Source organism: Entelurus aequoreus, linkage group LG11 (assembly GCF_033978785.1).
Source record: "Entelurus aequoreus isolate RoL-2023_Sb linkage group LG11, RoL_Eaeq_v1.1, whole genome shotgun sequence".
Taxonomy (NCBI): domain Eukaryota; kingdom Metazoa; phylum Chordata; class Actinopteri; order Syngnathiformes; family Syngnathidae; genus Entelurus; species Entelurus aequoreus.
The window spans coordinates 43,466,557-43,487,722 of NC_084741.1; the positions used below are offsets into that span (position 1 = coordinate 43,466,557).

At 38.4% G+C, this 21,166-nt stretch overlaps 1 protein-coding gene across 3 annotated transcripts in view; it reads right to left on the bottom strand.

Annotated features, from left to right (window-relative positions):
* Window positions 1–21,166, bottom strand: part of LOC133660165 (F-actin-uncapping protein LRRC16A-like) — a 178,613-nt gene that overhangs the window by 102,001 nt on the left and 55,446 nt on the right. For all 3 annotated transcript variants that reach the window (XM_062063380.1, XM_062063382.1, XM_062063381.1), the window contains one exon: window positions 4,495–4,545. In XM_062063380.1, the coding sequence (XP_061919364.1) occupies window positions 4,495–4,545 (51 nt within the window). The remainder of the gene's footprint in view (window positions 1–4,494; window positions 4,546–21,166) is intronic.

A 21,166-nucleotide genomic window follows, 5' to 3' on the forward strand; every position in this document is an offset into this window, starting at 1 on the left:
TATCCAACAGTATAGCGTGGTTAACGGTGTCAAAGGCCTTCTGAAGGTCCAGCATGACCATGCCGCAGTATTTGCCCGCGTCCACCTCATGTTTGATGTGGTCGGTCAGATAGAGAAGGCATGTGTCAGTGGAGTGGTTAGTTCTGAAGCCGGATTGGAATTTGTACATGAGTTTATTAGTGGCAAGGTAAATATCGACCTGTTCATAAACTGTTTTTTCCATTACTTTCGAAATGGAACTGAGAATAGAAACAGGTCGGTAGTTGCCAGGTTCCAATTTGCTTCCTTTTTTAAAGAGGGGAGTTACTCTTGCAATCTTAAAATCTTTTAATCTGTTTAAGTCGGGGTCCACTTAAATTGATTCATGATACAGATATATACCATCATATATACTATCATCATAATACAGTCATCACACAAGATAATCACAATGAATTATTTACATTATTTACAATCAGGGGTGTGGAGGGGGGGGGTTAGGATATGGACATATAGTAGTGGACATAGAGAGAGAGAGAGAGAGACAGAGAGAGAGAGATCAGAAGGCATAAGAAAAAGTATCTGCATTTGATTGTTTACATTTGATTGTTAGCAATCCGGGGAGGGTGTTAGTTTAGGGTTGTAGCTGCCTGGAGGTGAACTTTTATTGCAGTTTTGAAGGACGATAGAGATGCCCTTTCTTTTATACCTGTTGGGAGCGCATTCCACATTGATGTGGCATAGAAAGTAATGAGTTAAGACCTTTGTTAGTTCGGAATTTGGGTTTAACGTGGTTAGTGAAGCTCCCCCTGGTGTTGTGGTTATGGCGGTCATTTACGTTAGGGAAGTAGTTTGACATGTACTTCGGTATCAGGGAGGTGTAGCGGATTTTATAGACTAGGCTCAGTGCTAGTTGTTTAACTCTGTCCTCCACCTTGAGCCAGCCCACTTTAGAGAAGTGGGTAGGAGTGAGGTGGGATCTGGGGTGGAGGTCTAGCAGTAACCTGACTAGCTTGTTCTGAGATGTTTGGAGTTTAGATTTGAGGGTTTTGGAGGTGCTAGGGTACCAGGAGGTGCATGCGTAATCGAAAAAGGGTTGAACGAGAGTTCCCGCCAGAATCCTCAAGGTGCTTTTGTTGACCAGAGAGGAGATTCTGTAGAGAAATCACGTTCGTTGGTTAACCTTTTTGATTACCTTGGTTGCCATTTTATCACAGAAAGTAATTGTTGTCTAGTTGTTATACATTGATTTCTTACACTCCTAAGTCTTATTTGCATATATTATATAGTAGACTTTGCATGCAGTTACAAATCCAAGATCTTAGATGGCAGTATTATATAGGCTACGGTGTGTTGCCGAGTCAGAGAGTAGTTTTTCCATTAAGCTGAATATAGTCTTTTGATGTGCCCTAACACGTGTTTATATTGTGAGTATTGTATTTATTACACACCAAATGTTTGATTGTAATGTGCATCCTATTTGTGGTTTTAAAGTTTTAAAGAAGGTGTTAAAATTGTAATGTTAAATTGCTAATGCTAATCAGTCTTATGTCTACGGCAAATCCAATAAAAATTGGCATCGATCTAGCGCATTTAGAAAAGTGGAGCCTTACAGTATGTTCAAGTGTTTTCTATCAGGCATACTTGCTTTGTTGGCATAGAAAATTGCAACATTCATCAGAGGCAGTCTGACTAAATCTGCTCTCAATGCTGCTTAAGTGACGGCCAAGTCTGCAACTGGACGTGATGTCATGTGCAATACAGTTTGTTTTTGCGTGAATCAATATCCAGTAGTAAGGGTGTACCGATACAACGCTTTCACTTTTGGTTCGATACCGATATTGTAGCCTTGAGTGTTGGCCGATACCGATATGAAACCGATACAATATCAGTAGAAATCATAGTACAGCACATACTTGATCATTTTGTAGTGTGGAATGTTAAAGTTTGATCAAGTGAAATGAATAATAGAATAATAGTAGGTATAAAAAACACTAACCTTATGGCATAAACGTACATACTTGTATTCAGTGTTCGTAAAAACAGTATTATATAATAACAGTGTTATAATGATAAATAAATGGGTTATACTTGTATAGCGCTTTTCTACCTTGAAGGTACTCAAAGCGCTTTGACAGTATTTCCACATTTACCCATTCACACACACATTCACACACTGATGGCGGGAGCTGCCATGCAAGGCGCTAACCAGCAGCCATCAGAGGCAAAGGGTGAAGTGTCTTGCCCAAGGACACAACGGACGTGACTAGGAAGGTAGAAGGTGGGAATTGAACCCTAGTAACCAGCAACACTCCGATTGCTGGCACAGCCACTCTACCAACTTCGCCACGCCGTCCCTATAATAACGGCCGTTATTTTTACTAGTAACAAGTATTCTAATTAATTACTTTTAGGTCCGTTACAACACTGTTAGCGATAGCTTGATGAAACACGGCACGCAACTTTTTATATCAATAACAAGACAGAGTCATAAGTGCAGCAAGTTCAATGCAGGAAATGTCTTTTTACTTGTGAAAGCAACAAGCAGCACCGCACTAAAATGAACTTGATATCAAATTGGAAGAGGCAACATTACAGACAACAACGTACACACACACACACACACTCACACACATGCGCACACGCACACACACACACACACACACACACACACACACACACACACACACACACACACAGGGAATTATTAACAACAAATCAATGATTGAAGTGACAAACTTGCCATCCAAACAATACACCGTTCGTTGATAAGAAGATATGACATGTATCGAAGTACATCCAATTTCTTTATTAACCAGAGGTAACACAGGGAAACTATTCAAAAGAGCTGGCATCATAGCCGACAAACTACTGCTGCTAACTGCTAAAGCTAACAAACACAGATCCGTTGAAACCCTCGATGACTTTACGTCACTATGCAACATGCCCCACATTTTGAAAGCACACACGCAACGCACACGTGCGTGCATATGAAACGTCTCTCAACTGCATGTCAGATATTTGAAGTTTGTTTTTAAGTAACATTAAAAAAAAATTCCGTTGTAAGTAATAACATTCATGAAAGAGTGATTCAGTTAGTAATTAAATTAAATTAAATTAACTTAAAAAAATTAACTTTTTGGTAAAGTAACAAATAACTATAACTACAAACGTGTACTTATCAAAAGTAATTTTCAGAACACTGCTCATATTAGTATTTCAATAATTCATCAAATTAATGGCATAACGCAGGAAGTTGAATGACCCAGACATGTTTGTTAAAGGACAGTTTTGAATAAGCTTCTGCCTGGGAGACTTTGCATCTGTTAGTAATATGCAACTATATTATTGGATACTTGTTCACATTGACAAATGTTGTGCCTTAGGCTCCATAACTGTTCAATTAAGGACACTTATCACGCATGTCTAGCTTGTGTGCTAAGCTGTTGTGTACAGTAGCTACTAGTTCCCAGTAGCTTATAACTTACCAAGGTTAACTTTTGTGAATGACTTCACTAAAATACAAAGCAATATCACTTGTGTGCTTATTGAAGAACATTTAGCTGTGAATTGGCTGTTGAGCTGTGCACAAGTAATGTATCAGTTTTAATCCGATACCCTTGTTTTTTGTGCGAATATCGGATCGATATCCAATAAAATATGAGATCAGAACACCTTACCTAAAAGTACCAACGGAATTCAGTCGGTGCTTATAAAATAACTTAATTCGGTACTCATCCCTAGTCACAAGGAATGCTGCAACTATTTATGATACGGTGTACCCACCTGAAAACCAGTGTTGTCTGCAGTAGCCATTTCTGTTTTGCATACTAGGACTATTTTGTTTTGGAATTTCTAACACTGACAATTGACAAAAGATATGGACGAAAACAAAATGTCTACAGTTGAGGAGGCTGATTCTCAATAGGATAAGAAAATATACACAGTATTAGCAACATAATCTTAACTTTATGGCCACCTACACGTTGTAATTATGATGTGTATCAAACATTCTACCTTTACAAAGATAATGTGCAATTTTGATTCATAACAAGTAGCTATGCTAGTGTTGCTCATTTCTGTGTCCACCCTCACTCTTGATGTGCAGTAATATTCATGCTAGACCAATAGTGTGCCACTATTTAAAACTGGTTTTATATAACCTTTGGTAAATAAGATGTGATCAATGCAGTTATTAGCCGAATGGTAAAACTATAAACAAAAACTCTAGAACAGCTCTGTGTCCGGACATTACTGGTTTGACTGTGACACACCTGAGCATAACCAGACCGGACACATAATACGCATGAGCGTGTACTCCGATTTCATTACTGAGTTTATTTAGCGTTTTGACAGAAATAGTAACAGCCTCTTTGGATATTGAATCACCTTAGTTACATGTGCAAATGCAGCAAAACTATTACACCGACAGCCATCCGAATGCATTTGTTCTGGATGTCAGATTAAAATGTGTTTTTGAAAATATTGTAAGTTTAATGTTAACTTTTCTCTTACCTTGGTGGGAATACGTGCAGTCAGGAGGTATGCTCGCTGAGACGCAAGAGCCTGAGAGGGAAGAGAGGGGGAAAATAATGAGTCTGTGGCAGTAAATATGCATGTTGTCGCGGTAAACACAGTGTGAAAAACTGTAAAAAGGAAGTGACACAGAATACAACAGAGGATATCTGCTGACTCATCAGGATAAAAATGCATGACTTGGAAAAAGGAAGTCTAAGAAACAAAAAAAACTGCAGATTTTTCAGATCAAAATTGATATTTCTCTGTGAACCACAAGGAAATGTGCATATTTTTTTTATCACTACATCCTGTCACTATTTGCAGGGGTGCATTCTGAGAAGTGAACAGTTTCCAGGCTGCAGAGATAACACACTGATGCATGAGCAAGCATAGATGAAACGCATACACTTTACATTCAAATGCTGACAATCAGCCTTAGAAGTGCACTGTATGTTGAGATGTTCACACAGTAGGGTATTATTGTATTGCAGTCTCTATGTCACATGATTGTACAAAATACCATTATTGACATTCTGAGATGGAATTACAGTAACACAACATGAAATAATTAATCATTAAAATATTCTGCCACAAAGGACTGAGACCTTTGAAACAATCAAAAGTAGGGCTGCAACAACTAATCGATTAAATCGATTATAAAAATAGTTGCCGATTAATTTAGTCATCGATTCGTTGGATCTATGCTATGCGCAGAGGCTTTTTAAAAAAAAAAAAAAAAACCTTTATTTATAAACTGCAACATGTACAAACAGCTGAGAAACACTAATCAAAATAAGTATGGTGCCAGTATGCTGTTTTTTTTTTCAATAAAATACTGGAGAGGATAGAAATGTAGTTTGTCTCTTTTATCTGATTATTAATCGATTAATCGAAGTAATAATCGACAGATTAATCGATTATCAAATTAATCGTTAGTTGCAGCCCTAATCAAAAGTAAAAAAAAAGTTACCAATGCTTGTGCTTTAAGATGATACAACCCTAACTATATGCCAAAGGCTTTATCTAAGCCTGCCAGATATTTCCTTGTCATAACAAACTCCCATACTCAATGCTGACCTTTAAATTCGCAAACAAAATGAAAATAGCAAAAGTTGTACGAATTCATAAGACTGGAGACAAACACTAGTTTACAAATTATAGACCTGGTTCTTTAATTTCATAAACAAACAAAGATAACATTTCAACATCAATGGCTTTAATCAAAATAATGGGAGAGATTACTAATGCAATAGGTGGTAAAAAGTGTGCAGTTGCAGTGTTTATGGATCTAACTAAAGCATTTGACACATCCATCCATCCATTTTCTACCGCTTGTCCCTTTCGGGGTCGCGGGGGGTGCTGGAGCCTATCTTAGCTGCATCCGGGACGTAGGCGGGGTACACCCTGGACAAGTCGCCACCTCATAGCAGGGCCAACACAGATAGACAGAAAATCACACTCACATTCACACACTAGGGCTAATTTAGTGTTGCCAATCAGCCTATCCCCAGGTGCAAAGAATAACCCCAGGTGCATGTCTTTCACACAATTCATCATAATATTTTAATCAGAACATTTTAACTGTATGGCATCAGAGGGCTGACCTTGAACTGGGTAAAAAGTTACTTAACCAACAAGAAGCAATATGTAAAGCTAGGCCGGGGGTCGGCAACCCGCAACTCTAGAGCTGCATGCAGCTCTTTAGCGCCGGCCTCGTGGCTCTCTGGAGCTTTTTCAAAAATGTATGAAAATGAAAAAATATATTTTTTGTTTTAATATGGTTTCTGTAGGAGGCCAAACATGACACAAACCTTCCTAATTGTTAGAAATCCCGCTGTTTATATTAAACATGCTTCAGTGATTAGAGACTATTTGGCGAGCGCGGTTTTGTCCTACTAATTTTGGCGGTCCTTGAACTCACCGTAGTTTGTTTACATTTACAACTTTCTTCGACTTTCTAAGACGTGTTTTATGCCAAACCTTTTTTGTCTCATTTTGTCCACCAAACTTTTAATGTTGTGCGTGAAGGCATAACATACTTGCCAATCCTCCCGATTTTCCCGGGAGACTCCCGAATTTCAGTGTCCCTCCCGAAAATCTCCCGGGGCAACCATTCTCCCGAATTTCTCCCGATTTCCACCCGGACAACTATAATGGGGGCGTGCCTTTAAGGCACTACCTTTAGCGTCCTCTACAACCTGCCGTCAAGTCCGTTTTTCCTCCATACAAACAGCGTGCCGGCCCAGTCACACGATATATGCGGCTTACACACACAGACACGTGAATGCAAGGCATACTTGATCAACAGCCATACAGGTCACATTGAGGGTAGCCGTATAAACAACTTTAACACTGTTACAAATATGCGCCACACTGTGAACCCACACCAAACAAGAATGACAAACACATTTCGGGAGAACATCCGCACCGTAACACAACATAAACACAACAGAACAAATACCCAGAATCCCTTGCAGCACTAACTCTTCTGGGACGCTACAATATACACCCCTGCTACCACTAAACCCTGCCCCCCACCTCATCTCCTGAATTCGGAGGTCTCAAGGTTGGCAAGTATGAGGCACAAAGGTGAGCTTTGTTGATATTATTGACTTGAGTGGAGGGCTAATCAGGCATATTTGGTCACTGCATTACTGCAAGCTAATCGATGCTAACATGCTATTTAGGCTAGCTGTATGTACATATTGCATCATTATGCCTTGTGTGTAGGTATATTTGAAACTCATTTAATTTCCTTTAAGAACTCTTAATTTGATTTATGTGCATGTCTCATGACACATTATCATTATGTAATATTGACTGCATTTCTGATAGTTTGTGTACCGTTATAGACCACAGCAAACATTACCCAGCTTGCAAAGATTGTAATAAATCTACTAGAAGAAGACAGCCTGCCGTTTCCTTTAACTTGGACACATATGTATACCTTTGGCATTCCTAAGCCAGTAATTTCCAGGAGTTATTTCACCCTCTGAGAAGCCTCCATTTTACTAATGATTTTGAATGTTGTAAAAATGTGTAGAATAAATATTACATTTGAACATTTCTGTCAACAAAGATTTCCTGTGGCATTACACTGGGACCAAATATGTTCAATCTCTATGTCAACGACATTTGTATGTCTTAAAGTTGGTATTATTTGCAAACGATACAACTGTGTTTTGTTCAGGAGAGAACACACAGAAGCTCATACAAATAACAAAATAAATAAATTAATTAAAGAGATGGTTTGAAAAAAACAGACTATCTTTGAATCTCAGTAAAAACTAAAATAATTCTATTTGTAACAGTAGAAGAGAAAGTCAAATACAAATAGACGGAGTAGACATTGAAAGAGCATATGAAAAAATGTTTTGGGGCATATTATTTAATGATAAAATGAACTAGAAATCTCATATAAAACATGCAACATAAGGTGGCAATACATATTTATTTTATGCTGCCTTTTTTTTCGTTGCAGCTTTTACATATACTGTATAATTGTACATGGTAATTGGGATTTGTTATATATTGTATATACTGTATTACATAAAGATATAATATAATAATATAATATATCAGTATATATGATATACTGTATATATAATATGTAAATAATACATATATGTTATATTTTATATTGCTTCTACGGTACATTTTTAGTCTACTTTATACCTGCATTATTCTTTCCATCCTTACACTTTCCATCCTTTGTAACTGAGCTACTGTGTGGAACAATTTCCCTTGTGGATCATTAAAGTTTGTCTAAGCCTAAGTCTATAATAAATAAAGCATAATATATATTGGACAAAAAAAAAAATCACTCCATATTCTCTACTGCCCGCTAGTGTTACCATATCTGAGTTATTGTGCAGAAATATGGGGAAATAACTACAAAAATATTTTTCAGTCACTAACCGTGTTACAAAAGAGGTCAGTTGTAATAATACATAATGTTGGCTATAGAGAACATTCAAACCCTTTATTTATTTAATCAAAAATAATGATATTCAACGGTACAGTGAATTTGCAACAAGCAAACATTATGCACAAAGCAAACTATAACCTGCTACCCAGGAATGTACAACAATTCTTCTGATCCAAATAGGAGACATAAAACCTCTGGGAAAAATGTAACTTAAAACATTTATATGCATGTACAACACTTAAAACCTTTGGTATCTCCATCCATCCATCCGTTTTCTACCGCTTATTCCCTTCGGGGTCGCGGGGGGCGCTGGAGCCTATCTCAGCTACAATCGGGCGGAAGGCGGGGTACACCCTGGACATGTCGCCACCTCATCGCAGGGCCAACACAGATAGGCAGACAACATTCACAGTCACATTCACACACTAGGGCCCTCAGTATGTGAAATTAAATCATGGAATGGACTAAGTAAAGAAGTCAAACAATGTATTAATATGATCCAATTTAAGGAACTGTTCAAACTTAAAGTGTTAACAAAGTACAAAGAAGAAGAACCATGATAAACATTTTGAACTTAATGAAAATGAAATAACCTTATCCATCTCACTATATGAAATACAACTTACATCACAATGTATTTATTTTTTATGAGAATTGTATTATTTATGGAGTAAATTGTGTACACATTGAGAACAGGAAGCAAATACAAGTGTTAGGAATTCCTATAAAATGGAAAAGGGTTAGAATTAAATAAATTCTGCTTCTTCCTATTCTTTTTCGAACATGTTGAAAAGAGAAACTAGAAATTCTGATGCATCATGTTGTAATTGTATGCATGTTTGAAATAAACTTCAACCATGAACCATTATAGAAGGATCCTCATACAAAGAAAATATTCCTTACAGTAATTCTCTTTGAGAAATTCATTCTCACTCTTTCTCAGTCATTTAAAATCCAAAGACACTTCAAAGATAAAACAGGATATCTTTATAGCCTGTCAGCACAATACATCCCTGATGCCAATGTTGAAAAATGGGTTGGAGTCATATCCATAAAGAATAACTGGGAAACATACCAAAGAAGACAATAAAATGACATGAAAGCAGATTAGATGGCAGGTAGACATTGGAGTATATGATGGTTAAAATATACAATAAAAGATCAAACAAACGCCATAACCACCAAGGGGAACGCAAAAACTAAAAAACGGTCACCGTCTTTGTGAAAAAAGAGAAGAATGCAAGCCAGGTAAACAAAAAAACACAGTATGACAGTATTTTGTGTTGCTCTGGGCTTACGCTCTACAAGTAGTAAGGTTTGATGTGATGAAGACAGACAGTCATCCCTGTGTGGCCAAATGTTACTTCTAGTAAAGAGCACCAGTTGCCAAGGCTGTGCATAAATCTGCCTCTCTAATCTGATCTTTAATTTTTCATTTTTAAACTGCTGTCTTAATGTCACTGAGTTGATGGCAGTTTCTACACCACAGTGTATTAGTCTATTGAAGGCCTGCACAATTCTGAAAAAATGAGAAGGACGAGTTTGTTGCTTAAAATTGAGATTGCGATTCTCTGTGACGATTTAGTCACACACTAATGTGCATAAACACGAACCATGTTAATGGTTGTGTGCTTATGTTTAAAAGAAATCACAGTATTCTTTATTATTATCATTAAGTATGTTCCAATCAGGGGTTTATGCTGCCAATTGTGATCATCCATGAGAGAATACCAATTCCAACACACGTACAGTATTAACTTTACATTTTTAAATTAATTTATAGTGAGTGCTATTGAAAGTTTAACAATATCAACAACATATTTAGATGCATCCTTATTTTCTTTTTTTTTTAACATACAAGTGACATCAAGAGAGACAATTGGTAGAAAATGGATGAATGTTGGATCAAAACAAAGTCAATATTACACAATAACTACTATTCACTACTCTTTTCAATTATATGTTGTTTGCCCTCAAAGCCTACCTGTTTTTGGGAAAGTATTCCTGAGTTTGTAAACATTAACAAAAAACAATAAAAAAAATATTTTGAAAACGTTTAAATAACGACCTAGTAATTCTAGTGCCAATCATATACTGATACTACCCTTGGTAAGATCCAATTTATGGATCGACCCGCCCTTCTCTTAAATGTTGTGTACCGACTACAACAATGCTGACAGTATATTATCTTTTGTTAACCTACTTGTTAATTTCATGTTGCCAACTGCTTACTTTCAGCTGCAACGCTGTTCGATCAACACTTCTTACAATTTACAAGGCACTTATTTTTTGGTGTTATTCAAAGTAGGGCTGCAACGATTAGTCGACATTGTCGACAACAACATTTGTCGCTGACAATTCTAATTGTCGACCATAGTCGTGACGTCATCACTAGTGTTTTTGTTTTGTTTTTCATAACATGTAAAGTGTGAGCATGTTTCCTTTTATTCTTGTTAAAAACATGAGTACCTTTCTCATTTTGCAAAGCTGGCCTTGTTTTTATGGCAGTACATCTGTGATACGCGAGCATTTAAAGCGGAGAAATTATGTCGGACATTTGAAGGGAGGATGCGGACACAGTCTTTGTGAGTGCACTATTAGCTTCAACCTTGCTAACAGTGAGACGAAGTTGTGTGAAAAATAACTTTAACTATCATTTTAGCCAAAGTCAGCATGCTAAACATTGTCTACATCAATACAAGTACAGTATGTTTTAAAGGAGCATCAATTTGTAATGCCATAAAAAGGCACTTTAACAAACGCGAACCGTACGCATGCGCGCACGCACACAAACACACACACGCACGCTACGTTAAGATAATTGTTGACTAATTGACTATCAAAATAGTTGTTAGTTGCAGCCTTAGTTTAAAGCAAGTTTAGCAGCTGGCTTAGCTATTAGTATGCTCGTTATTGGCATGTAGCATGTTTAGCCTTGTCCTCCAGGGATAATGCTGTATGATAATGATACTTAAGATACTAAGAAATGTAGTCTATTTGCAGTAGTGGAGGTGATTATTATTATTAGCTTGGGGGAGCGGTTTCGCACTGCGTATAAAGAGACATAATTAGCTGCTCGCTTGTCAGCTGGTGGACTAAAATTAAATTCAGTGTCAGCCAGAAGTAATCATTGTCAATAAAAGGCATTATTCGGCAATGGCATTCATATATTTTTCACAAAAATCAGATACTGATCAAGCGGCACGTACCTAATTATCATCATCCTTATGTTTAGATACCTCATTGTCTTGGGTTTGCTTTAGAGAAACAATCAATTGTCTTTTAATTTATCATGGGAGGTCTCAAAAGACACTTTTATGAAAGAAATTAACAGAAAGACTGAAAATAATTCATAAAGTTAAAAACATGGCACCCTCACTCAATCGACAGTACATTCATGCATGTGCTAGACATTGAAGACAAATTTAAAATTAAATTAAATCATTCATGCAATCGCTCCTGGAGTATAGCCAGAGAGCTATCGTCATTGTATAATGGCGAAAGATGATATAACAAAAAAAAAAAAAAGAAATAGAGTACCGGTAAATGCCTTAAATCAAAGTTCACAGTTATGTTGACATAGTACTGTCTTTTTGAGAGGGTAAACTAGAATGGAATGCGACCTCTGCCAAGGCCCAACTGTTAAAGCACTTTGTGGTTCATGGAGGGTGTCAAATGATTTGATTGCAGATTGAGATTTGTTGATTTATTTAGATATGCAACAATGGTATATGTTTTTTCCCCTAGGCAATGCACTAACACTGCCTTAGGCATTGGATCTTCTTAAACATTATTTAATATTCATCAATGTGAAAAATTAAGGATCAGTGTATTAGTTGACATTTTGCCTAATTTCTTTTTTTAGTTGAAAAATATGACCAGTCAAGAGGAGGGATGTCTAAAAATAATCATTAAGAATCAATTAATTATGTAATCTGTCCTACAACCAAAGGTGGGTAGAGTAGCCAGAAATTGTACTCAAGTAAGAGTAATGTTACTTTAGAGATTTATTACTCAAGTAAAAGTAAGGAGTAGTCACCCAAATATTTACTTGAGTAAAAGTAAAAAGTATGTTGTGAAAAAACTACTCAAGTACTGAGTAACTGTTCGTTTAATGATGACTGCAACAAATAATGCACAAAAACATAAAAATAGCAATGAGCAAATTCAGAGCCAGGAATATCTCTTAAGTAACTAAAACAATAATATATATTAAATAATAATACATTAACATAAAAAAAATTAAGGCAAATTGAGCCACAATAACTTAACAGCACCATAGGCTCAGTAGGCAGAGATTACAAAGGAAAATAACAAATTAGTCTTTACGCAAACCATAAACTGATAGGTGTGGGCTGCATCTGGGAACACACTGTGCACTTCTGATTGGTGTTTGTATGCATGCGTGAGTGTGTGTGCGACTGTGCGTGTCTATGAGGCTGCAGTGCGTTAATAAATGTCCCCACACGATGTACATTTGACAGTGATTCATAGCAGGGAAGCTAACATCAGCGTACGGTGACAGCCAAAATATCTACTAATAATACTTACCGCGATGTCCTTCCTCAAATTTGACGTTGAGTTCATGTAAGCTTAACCTTGTTGTTGTTAGTTTCAGCGGCGGTCATGTGACCGCCTGGCTCTGTTTGATTGGTGAAACGGAGTCAAACGTCACCAGTGACTGCATTTGATTGGTGAAACGGAATCAAACGTCACCAATGACTGTATTTGATTGGTGAAACGCAGGCATGCGATAGATCCTACTTTGAAGGTCTGTCTGACAAACCAAAACAAACAAAGCGTGCATTAACAGATCGATAAAAATCAGTAGCGACTAGCGAGCGGAATGAAGATAAATGGAGCGGAGTAAAAGTAGCGTTTCTTCTCTATAAATATACTCAAGTAAAAGTAAAAGTATGTTGCATTAAAACGACTCTTCGAAGTACAATTTATCCCAAAAGTTACTCAAGTAGATGTAACGGAGTAAATGTAGCGCGTTACTACCCACCTCTGCCTACAACCAATCACTACAGCAGTTATCACAGTTAATAATGGATACCTCAATGAGGTATCAAATGTAGGTCAAAACACCTGCTCTTGACTTTAAAAAGTGTGTTGTTAATCTTCCAGTACTCAGATGATGAAGGAGAATATAAAAGCAAGTTTCCTTCAGGTCTGACTCCTCCTACCATCGATGCATGGCTGCCTCTCGGCACATTCCCAGCACGGCGCTTACTCCATCTGCCCTCTTGAGTGGACAAAGCCATAACACGCAGCTCGTCCCAGTAAGCACACCCCTCACACTGTACTCTTCTTAAGTGGGGCTTTGAGCCTTCCCGTCATTTCACACTGGCCACCATCCTGCCTTCAGCACCAATCAGCCAACCAGATGGTTGCAGAACTGATATTGCCTGCCAGATCAAAGAGCATCTGCCATCACGCTGCCCTATTTACTTGAATACACACACATAACTGGTGGCTCACAATCATAATTTGTTTGGTTTCTGACCCTTTACATTACTATCATATTCCCTGGTAATTGATTTGTGTTTTTTTTTTGCAATATCACCTTTGGAAGGAGCATTTTTAGTATAGCTTTTGTGGTGACAGTTGTACCTAATGCTGTGGCCTCTGGGGTAACTACTATACAGTAAATAAATAGCAACATAACATCTGAAACCCTATTAGTGATACAGTAACTCTGTGTGTGTCTGTTGTCTATTTACAGCATCAACACTGTCAACCCCTTAAGATGAACACAATGACTTTCTATGGTAACAGCTAACCCAGAATGTACACAAGTTTGTGACATGGTGTGTATTTCGATCAACACTTAGCCATTCGTGCCGCAGCGCCAGAGTTTTGTCAGAGAATGTCAATGAGCTTTCGCTTCCCTGAACATCACATCATGATGGCCTACAGTTGTGCCTACTCTCTGCAGGATCTCAATCAGTACAGTAAATGTTTCTTTTGCACACATTCAGCTGCGACATGATGCACAGGAAATAATATACCCCCCCCCCAATACATGTGTCTTATTCAAATCTATCAGGGCTTAGGTAATCATGGAACTTGGAGTTAGAGCATGGGCGTCAATACATGTGTCTTATTCAAATCTATCAGGGCTTAGGTACTCATGGAACTTGGAGTTAGAGCATGGGCGTCAAACTCTGGCCCGCGGGCCAGATTTGGCCCGCCGTGTAATTTCATGTGGCCCTTGAGGCAATATCAAATTAACACTAGAGCTGGCCCGCCGATTATAAACAGTGGCGGTGCAGCGGTAACACCGCATGCACCGCTAAGTCTCATACTTGCCAACCCTCCCGGGAGACTCCCAAATTTCAGTGCCCCTCCCGAAAATCTGCCCCGAGCTGTCGTCACGTCCGCTTTTCATCCAGTCCAACGACGTGCTGGCCCAGTCACATAATATGTGCGGCTTCTGCATGCACCAACACAAGTGAATGCAACGCATACTTGATCAACAGCCATACAGGTCCCACTGAGGGTGGACGTATAAACAACTTTAACACTGTTACAAATATGCGCCACACTGTGAACCCACACAAACAAGAATGACAAACACATATCGGGAAAACATCCGCTCTGTAACACAACATAACAAATACCCAGAACCCTTTGCAGCACTAACTCTTGCGGGACGCTACAAGGTGTGTGTCTGTGTGGGGGGGCGGCGAAATGTGTTTGTCATTCTTGTTTGGTGTGGATTCACAGTGTGGCGTACATGTGTTCAAAGTGTACAAACCATTACTAAAATATGGACTTTGGTAAATACTGGAACTCTTTATTAATATTTACATTGTTTCTTATGGAGAAATGTCCTTCAATATACAATATTTTTTATTTACGAACCCTGAGGAAGAACCAACGTTCGTAACTCTCCTGGAGGTGTCATTGTATGTTTGTTTTGTGGATAGATAGGGATGAATATATATCAATCAATCAATCAATGTTTATTTATATAGCCCTCAATCACAAGTGTCTCAAAGGGCTGTACAAGCCACAACGACATCCTCGGTACAGAGCCCACATACGGGCAAGGAAAAACTCACCCCAGTGGGACGTCGGTGAATGACTATGAGAAACCTTGGAGAGGACCGCATATGTGGGTAACCCCACCCCCCTCTATATGTAAAATAAGCAGAATTAAGTAGCAAAGAAAATAAGAAAACACTATCTGGCTCATACTGTATCCTTGAATATTCAAAGATGGTGCAACCCGATGCAAGAAAGGAGCCATTCTTTAAGCTTGTAGTCAATATCTTGCAGTGAAAGTGCAAAACAGCAATATCATCTACAAAAGGCAAAATGTGAAATTTATGAAGAGCATATACTGGAATGCTAAATGTCACAGCATACCAGCAACCTCTTTTATGATCAACATTGCACATGGCATCAATTATGCCAAACATATTGGGAAACCTGAGCACATCATTTAAACCTTGTCAGTCGATGCAGCTGCAGAGAAAGCACTCACTTGTGCTGTGTAGCTGTAGGCCTACACTTTGAATTGACTTTGAAAGTAGCCACCTGTCTCCTCGCACAACTAGAACATTCAGATGTGAAGGGAATATATTATGGGATCTTCTGATCATCCATCCATCCATCCATCCATCCATTTTTTTACCGCTTGTCCCTTTCGGGGTCGCCGGAGCCTATCTCAGCTGCATTCGGGCGGAAGGCGGGGTACACCCTGGACAAGTCGCCACCTCATCGCATTGCCAACACAGATAGACAGACAACATTCACACTCACATTCACACACTAGGGCCAATTTAGTGTTGCCAATCAACCTATCCCCAGGTGCATGCTTTTGGAGGTGGGAGGAAGCCAGAGTACCCGGAGGGAACCCACACAGTCACGGGGAGAATATGCAAACTTCACACAGAAAGATCCCGAGCCCGGGATTGAACTAAGGACCTTCGTATTGTGAGGCAGACGCCCACCGTGCTGCTTCTGAACAGTCAACATTAAAATATGTGGTCTGAGAAAAATACTTCACAAAACACACAGAGAAAACTGATGTGTTCTACAATGCATTGTATTTTTTTGAGTGCTGACAGGAAAGTTCAGGTGTCAGACTGCAAAAGGTTTTCTCCATGTTGGACCAAAACTGTTGTCATCAGCACAAATTCTCCCTTCAGCAGAGCAGCGTAGAAATAAATCAATTGTCTTTCTTCACTGCCCTACTGGATAATATAATATATCATGACGGTGCAACTTTATGATCTGATCTGGTCTGATTGGTCGCTCTTGTCAGACCACAGCTGCGGAAACCAAGTCAATGAATAAATGTGGAGCCCAGTTATGACATATTCAATGGTTACGTATTTTAATGGGAGTTTAGGTTTTAACGCTCCCAGCTGTCTTAATACAAACTGTCGGTGACGCATCTGAATAGTTCATTAGAACATCAGGAAGCTATTAAACCTGTGATTTCAAGCAGACTATTTGTCTGTCTGCCAAAAGGATGTGGAGCAAATCAAGCTGATGTACAGTACAAGGTATGTACAACAAAACACAGGCAAAGCAACAGAAATGTTTATTAATTTAAAAAAGCACTACCTACGTGATAATACAGAAAGCATGAAAATGCGAGCAAAATTTGCACAACTTCATACTGCTGCCAGCCCACCTGGCATATTAGCAGTGTAGCCGCTACTAGCTGTGCCACCACCAGACCGATGTTTTAACTTAAAAACGGTCTGTATAATTAGTAAAGATGATGCACATTTTCAAGTAGCAATGATGTTAACATCTCATAATTTGAAAATGTTAATGTTAACATTAACTTAACATCGTTATCCCAAATGGGTACATTTGTTCAGTTTTGGCCTTGCATCCTTGCATAAACACAAATAGTTCAGTTTTTTTTTTAATTATGTGTTTTACTGTTATAAAAATGACAAACATTTTTATATGTTAATCTTTTTTTTTTTTTTTTCGCTTTGTATTTACTCAGTATGTTAGTAAAACAAATAACTAATCTCTAGCTTTTTTAGTTTTCAGAACAGATGCTTGAAAACTGGTGGGTTAAAAATTCTAAAAAGAAAAATCATACTAATAATCGATATTGAATGATATGAAAAAAATAACCATGATTTTTCTTTGGCCATATCGGCCAGCCCTACTGTAAATTACAACAGTTATTACGCAACAGTAAACTTCATATCAATGTTCATATAAATAGTTTCTGCCGGCCAAGGTTACTGCCATTTCCATATCAACTTAATTTTCAAGTACATGTTTATTATTTTTATTATATTCAGAAAATTTTTTAAATACTACAGAGTTGTTGCTTTACTTTATCTTTTAAGGATTATTCCATAACACATAATGAGCCTCCTTGATTAATTTATATTTGTTTAAATTAGTTTCAATTACACTGTAATAAAATATATTTTGTAACATGTCATTATCAATGAAATAAAACTATTATATTATTATTATTATTATATAAAAAAAATAGTGATGTAATGCAGTGACAGGTAGTGTGTTTCCCACCTAGGTTTTTAGTGACGTCCGACTTCAATGATTACCTCTCAAAATACCATCATTTATGTCACCACATGACCATTGCTGGAGAAATACTATACAGAAACACATTTACGTACTACTGGGCATTGTACAAAACGGTTTATTTTCTGGCGCATTTAAAAATCAAAAAACCCGCATCAGCAATTAAAAAATATTATGTGGTAGGTACTGTCAAAATTAAAATTGCAAAAAAAAAACATTTTAACCGTGAAAATATAAAGAAATAAAGTATCTGAACTCACATTTAATTGACAGCTGAGCTAGCTTCCGGGGTTGGCCGACATGGTCTCACAAGATGTAGTTTCTCTTTAAATATCCTTCTTGAAAATGGCTTTGCAAATATATGTGTTGTCTTGTCTAATCATAAAAGTTGCAGATGGGGCATGTTGGCTGAGTTTTTAAAGTTTACTCCATAGCGTGCTCATCAAAAACATCCCGCTGCCGGCATGTCTACAGTTAACAACCTAAATGGGGCTACTGCGCATGCTCTGCACTACTGTGGCATGTTGGGTAATGGAGTTCTTATGTTACCTGGCTCATCCATCCATCCATCCATTTTCTACCGCTTATTCCCTTCGGGGTCGCGGGGGGCGCTGGAGCCTATCTCAGCTACAATCGGGCGGAAGGCAGGGTATCACTATATAGCTGCCTGAAGCCATCTAGAGGGCCTTACTGACAACAACGCGTGGTCTTATTGGCTATAGCAACTGTCTATCACTGTATGTCCCCGTTCGCTTACAGTGCACAGACACCCGCATTGCTGAATTTGAAGGCCTCTGGCAGATTTGGTACAGCATGGCAACATAAGCTAGCTGAATTCTGATTGGATAAAAACTCTATAACCTAAAAACAACAGCGCTGGAAGGAGCATAATATGACATGAAGTGAATATGAATACTTTTAGATATTTAGGGAAAGTAAATTCAAAATTACTTTTATCTTTAATTATGATCATGATTTCTGGTTATGTTAAACCAGCAGAGAAGGCCTTGCTGGCCCTGAAGGCACACCACTGCTGTAATGTATTTGTACACATAAAAAACTCCTCCCTGATCAACCCTTGACCTTCTGATTCCTTCTGCAGTAAAAAAACAACAACACTGTTTTGCACATTACGGCTGACGTACTGTGCTTCAACGTATGGGTATTATTATGGTGTGTGTAAGGACCCCAAAATGTTACCTATTGGGTGACATTATCTGGTGTTTTGTTTTGACTTATTATGCAAAACCAACTTTTCTTACCTTTTGGTTCCTGCTGTTGTGTATATGGGATATCCATAAATCCCGAAAATGTGCACACGTCCGCCATTGTAGCCTGCGTCGTAGTCAATAACTGCCTTTTTATCCTCCAATCCTCTTGGCATTCATCCTCCGCCATTTCCATTTTTAATATAAAATAGTGTACAGTTCTAACTTATATTGGTCAGTAGTGGAGTGGAGCCACGTAATATAACCGCCAGAAAACGGCTTGAAAAAGAGCTGTAAAACTTAATTTATGCAACATTTTGACCTAAAGAACCACAATTACACGTTATGTACACCACAAGGAAGTGCTTTGAATGTAGTATGACCCCTTTAATGCGCCTTATAATCCGGTGCACCTTTTGTATGAACATAGACCTGAGTAGACTCGCTCATCAGCACTGAGCGCTTTATAATCTGGTGCTCCCAATGGACTGAAAAATACGGTACATCTTTGTGAGAAGAGGGTTTTGCATGTGTGACACCAACTGGATGCTGCTAGAACAGAGAGATCAAAAGGTGGTCCTTGTAGAACAGCATAAGTAAATTGTAAGAACCCTGTTTGTGTTTTGGTTCCAAAGATAAGGGATAATCAGCATCATTCATCAGCATATGAGCCAGGCGAAGTTGGGGGTGGAAAGTTTGTGTGGGTGGGAAGCATAAGCTATATGTGTTTGCGTGCTAAGTTTTCCTGCAAACTTATAGCGCCGCAGAACATAGGGATGGTTGATAAAAAACTGCAAGAAACCAAGAAATTAAAAGGTTTATGTGGAGAGTTTACTTTGCATAGTGCTAACAAAATTAATGCAGGTGGGAACTCTCCCAACCTGGAATATAGTGCTTTGTGGAGGAGACAGTTGGAAAATACATTAGAGAAGAAAGGAATGAGAGAGACAAAGGCAGTTAAGAGGGGGAGGGGGTCTCCTTCTCGTGTTAGCAGCACCCGTGGGTTTCTCTCTGGAGCGGGTGGATAACATCAGTCACCACCAATAACACACATTTACACAGCTATCTTTGAGAGTGTAAACACAGACATCATAGACATGACATAATACCCTACCCTAACCACCCAAACTAAATGCCTAAACCCAACCTACGAGGAGAAATAACCCCTTAGTGCAGTGTTTTTCAACCTTTTCTGAGCCAAAGCACATTTTTTTCATGGAAAAAAATCCAGAGGCACACGGCGAGCAGAAAACATAAAAAAATGAAACTCAGCAGCCGATATTGACAATAAAAAGTCGTTCTCGCAATTGTTTGATATGAATTAAAACCATAACCACCCATGCATCACTATACCGTAACTATTGTCTCAAAGTAGGTGTACTGTCACGACCTGTCACATCACCCTGTGACTTATTTTGAGTTTATTGGTGTTTTCCTGTGTGTAGTGTTTTAGTTCTTGTTTTGCGCTCCTATTTTGGTGTTGATTGTCATGTACAGATGTACTTTGTGGACATCGTCTGCTCCCCGCGCTGAAAGTCTTTGCTGTCGTCCAGCATTCTGTTTTTGTTTACTTTGCAGCCAGTCCAGTTTTAGTTTCGTTTTGCATAGCCATCCTTAAGCTTCAATGCCTTTTCTTAGCGGCACTCTCCTTTTGTTTATTTTTGGTTTAAGCATTAGATACCTTTTCACCTGCACGCTGCCTCCCGCATATTGTGATCACGTCAAACCGTGTTCCCGACATCTACAAAGCAATTAGCTACCTACTGCCACCTACTGATATGCCGAGCTTTAGACAGTACAGACACTCAACAACGGCACATTATTATCGGATTATAATTACTGGTTTGCATAAAATATTTATAACCCAATTAGGTGAAATTACATAATGTCCCACGGCGCACCAAACAATATCTCACGGTACACTAGTGTGCCGCGGCACAGTGGTTGAAAAACACTGCCATGTTTCCACCCACTGAGCAGTGCAGTTATGTTGGCT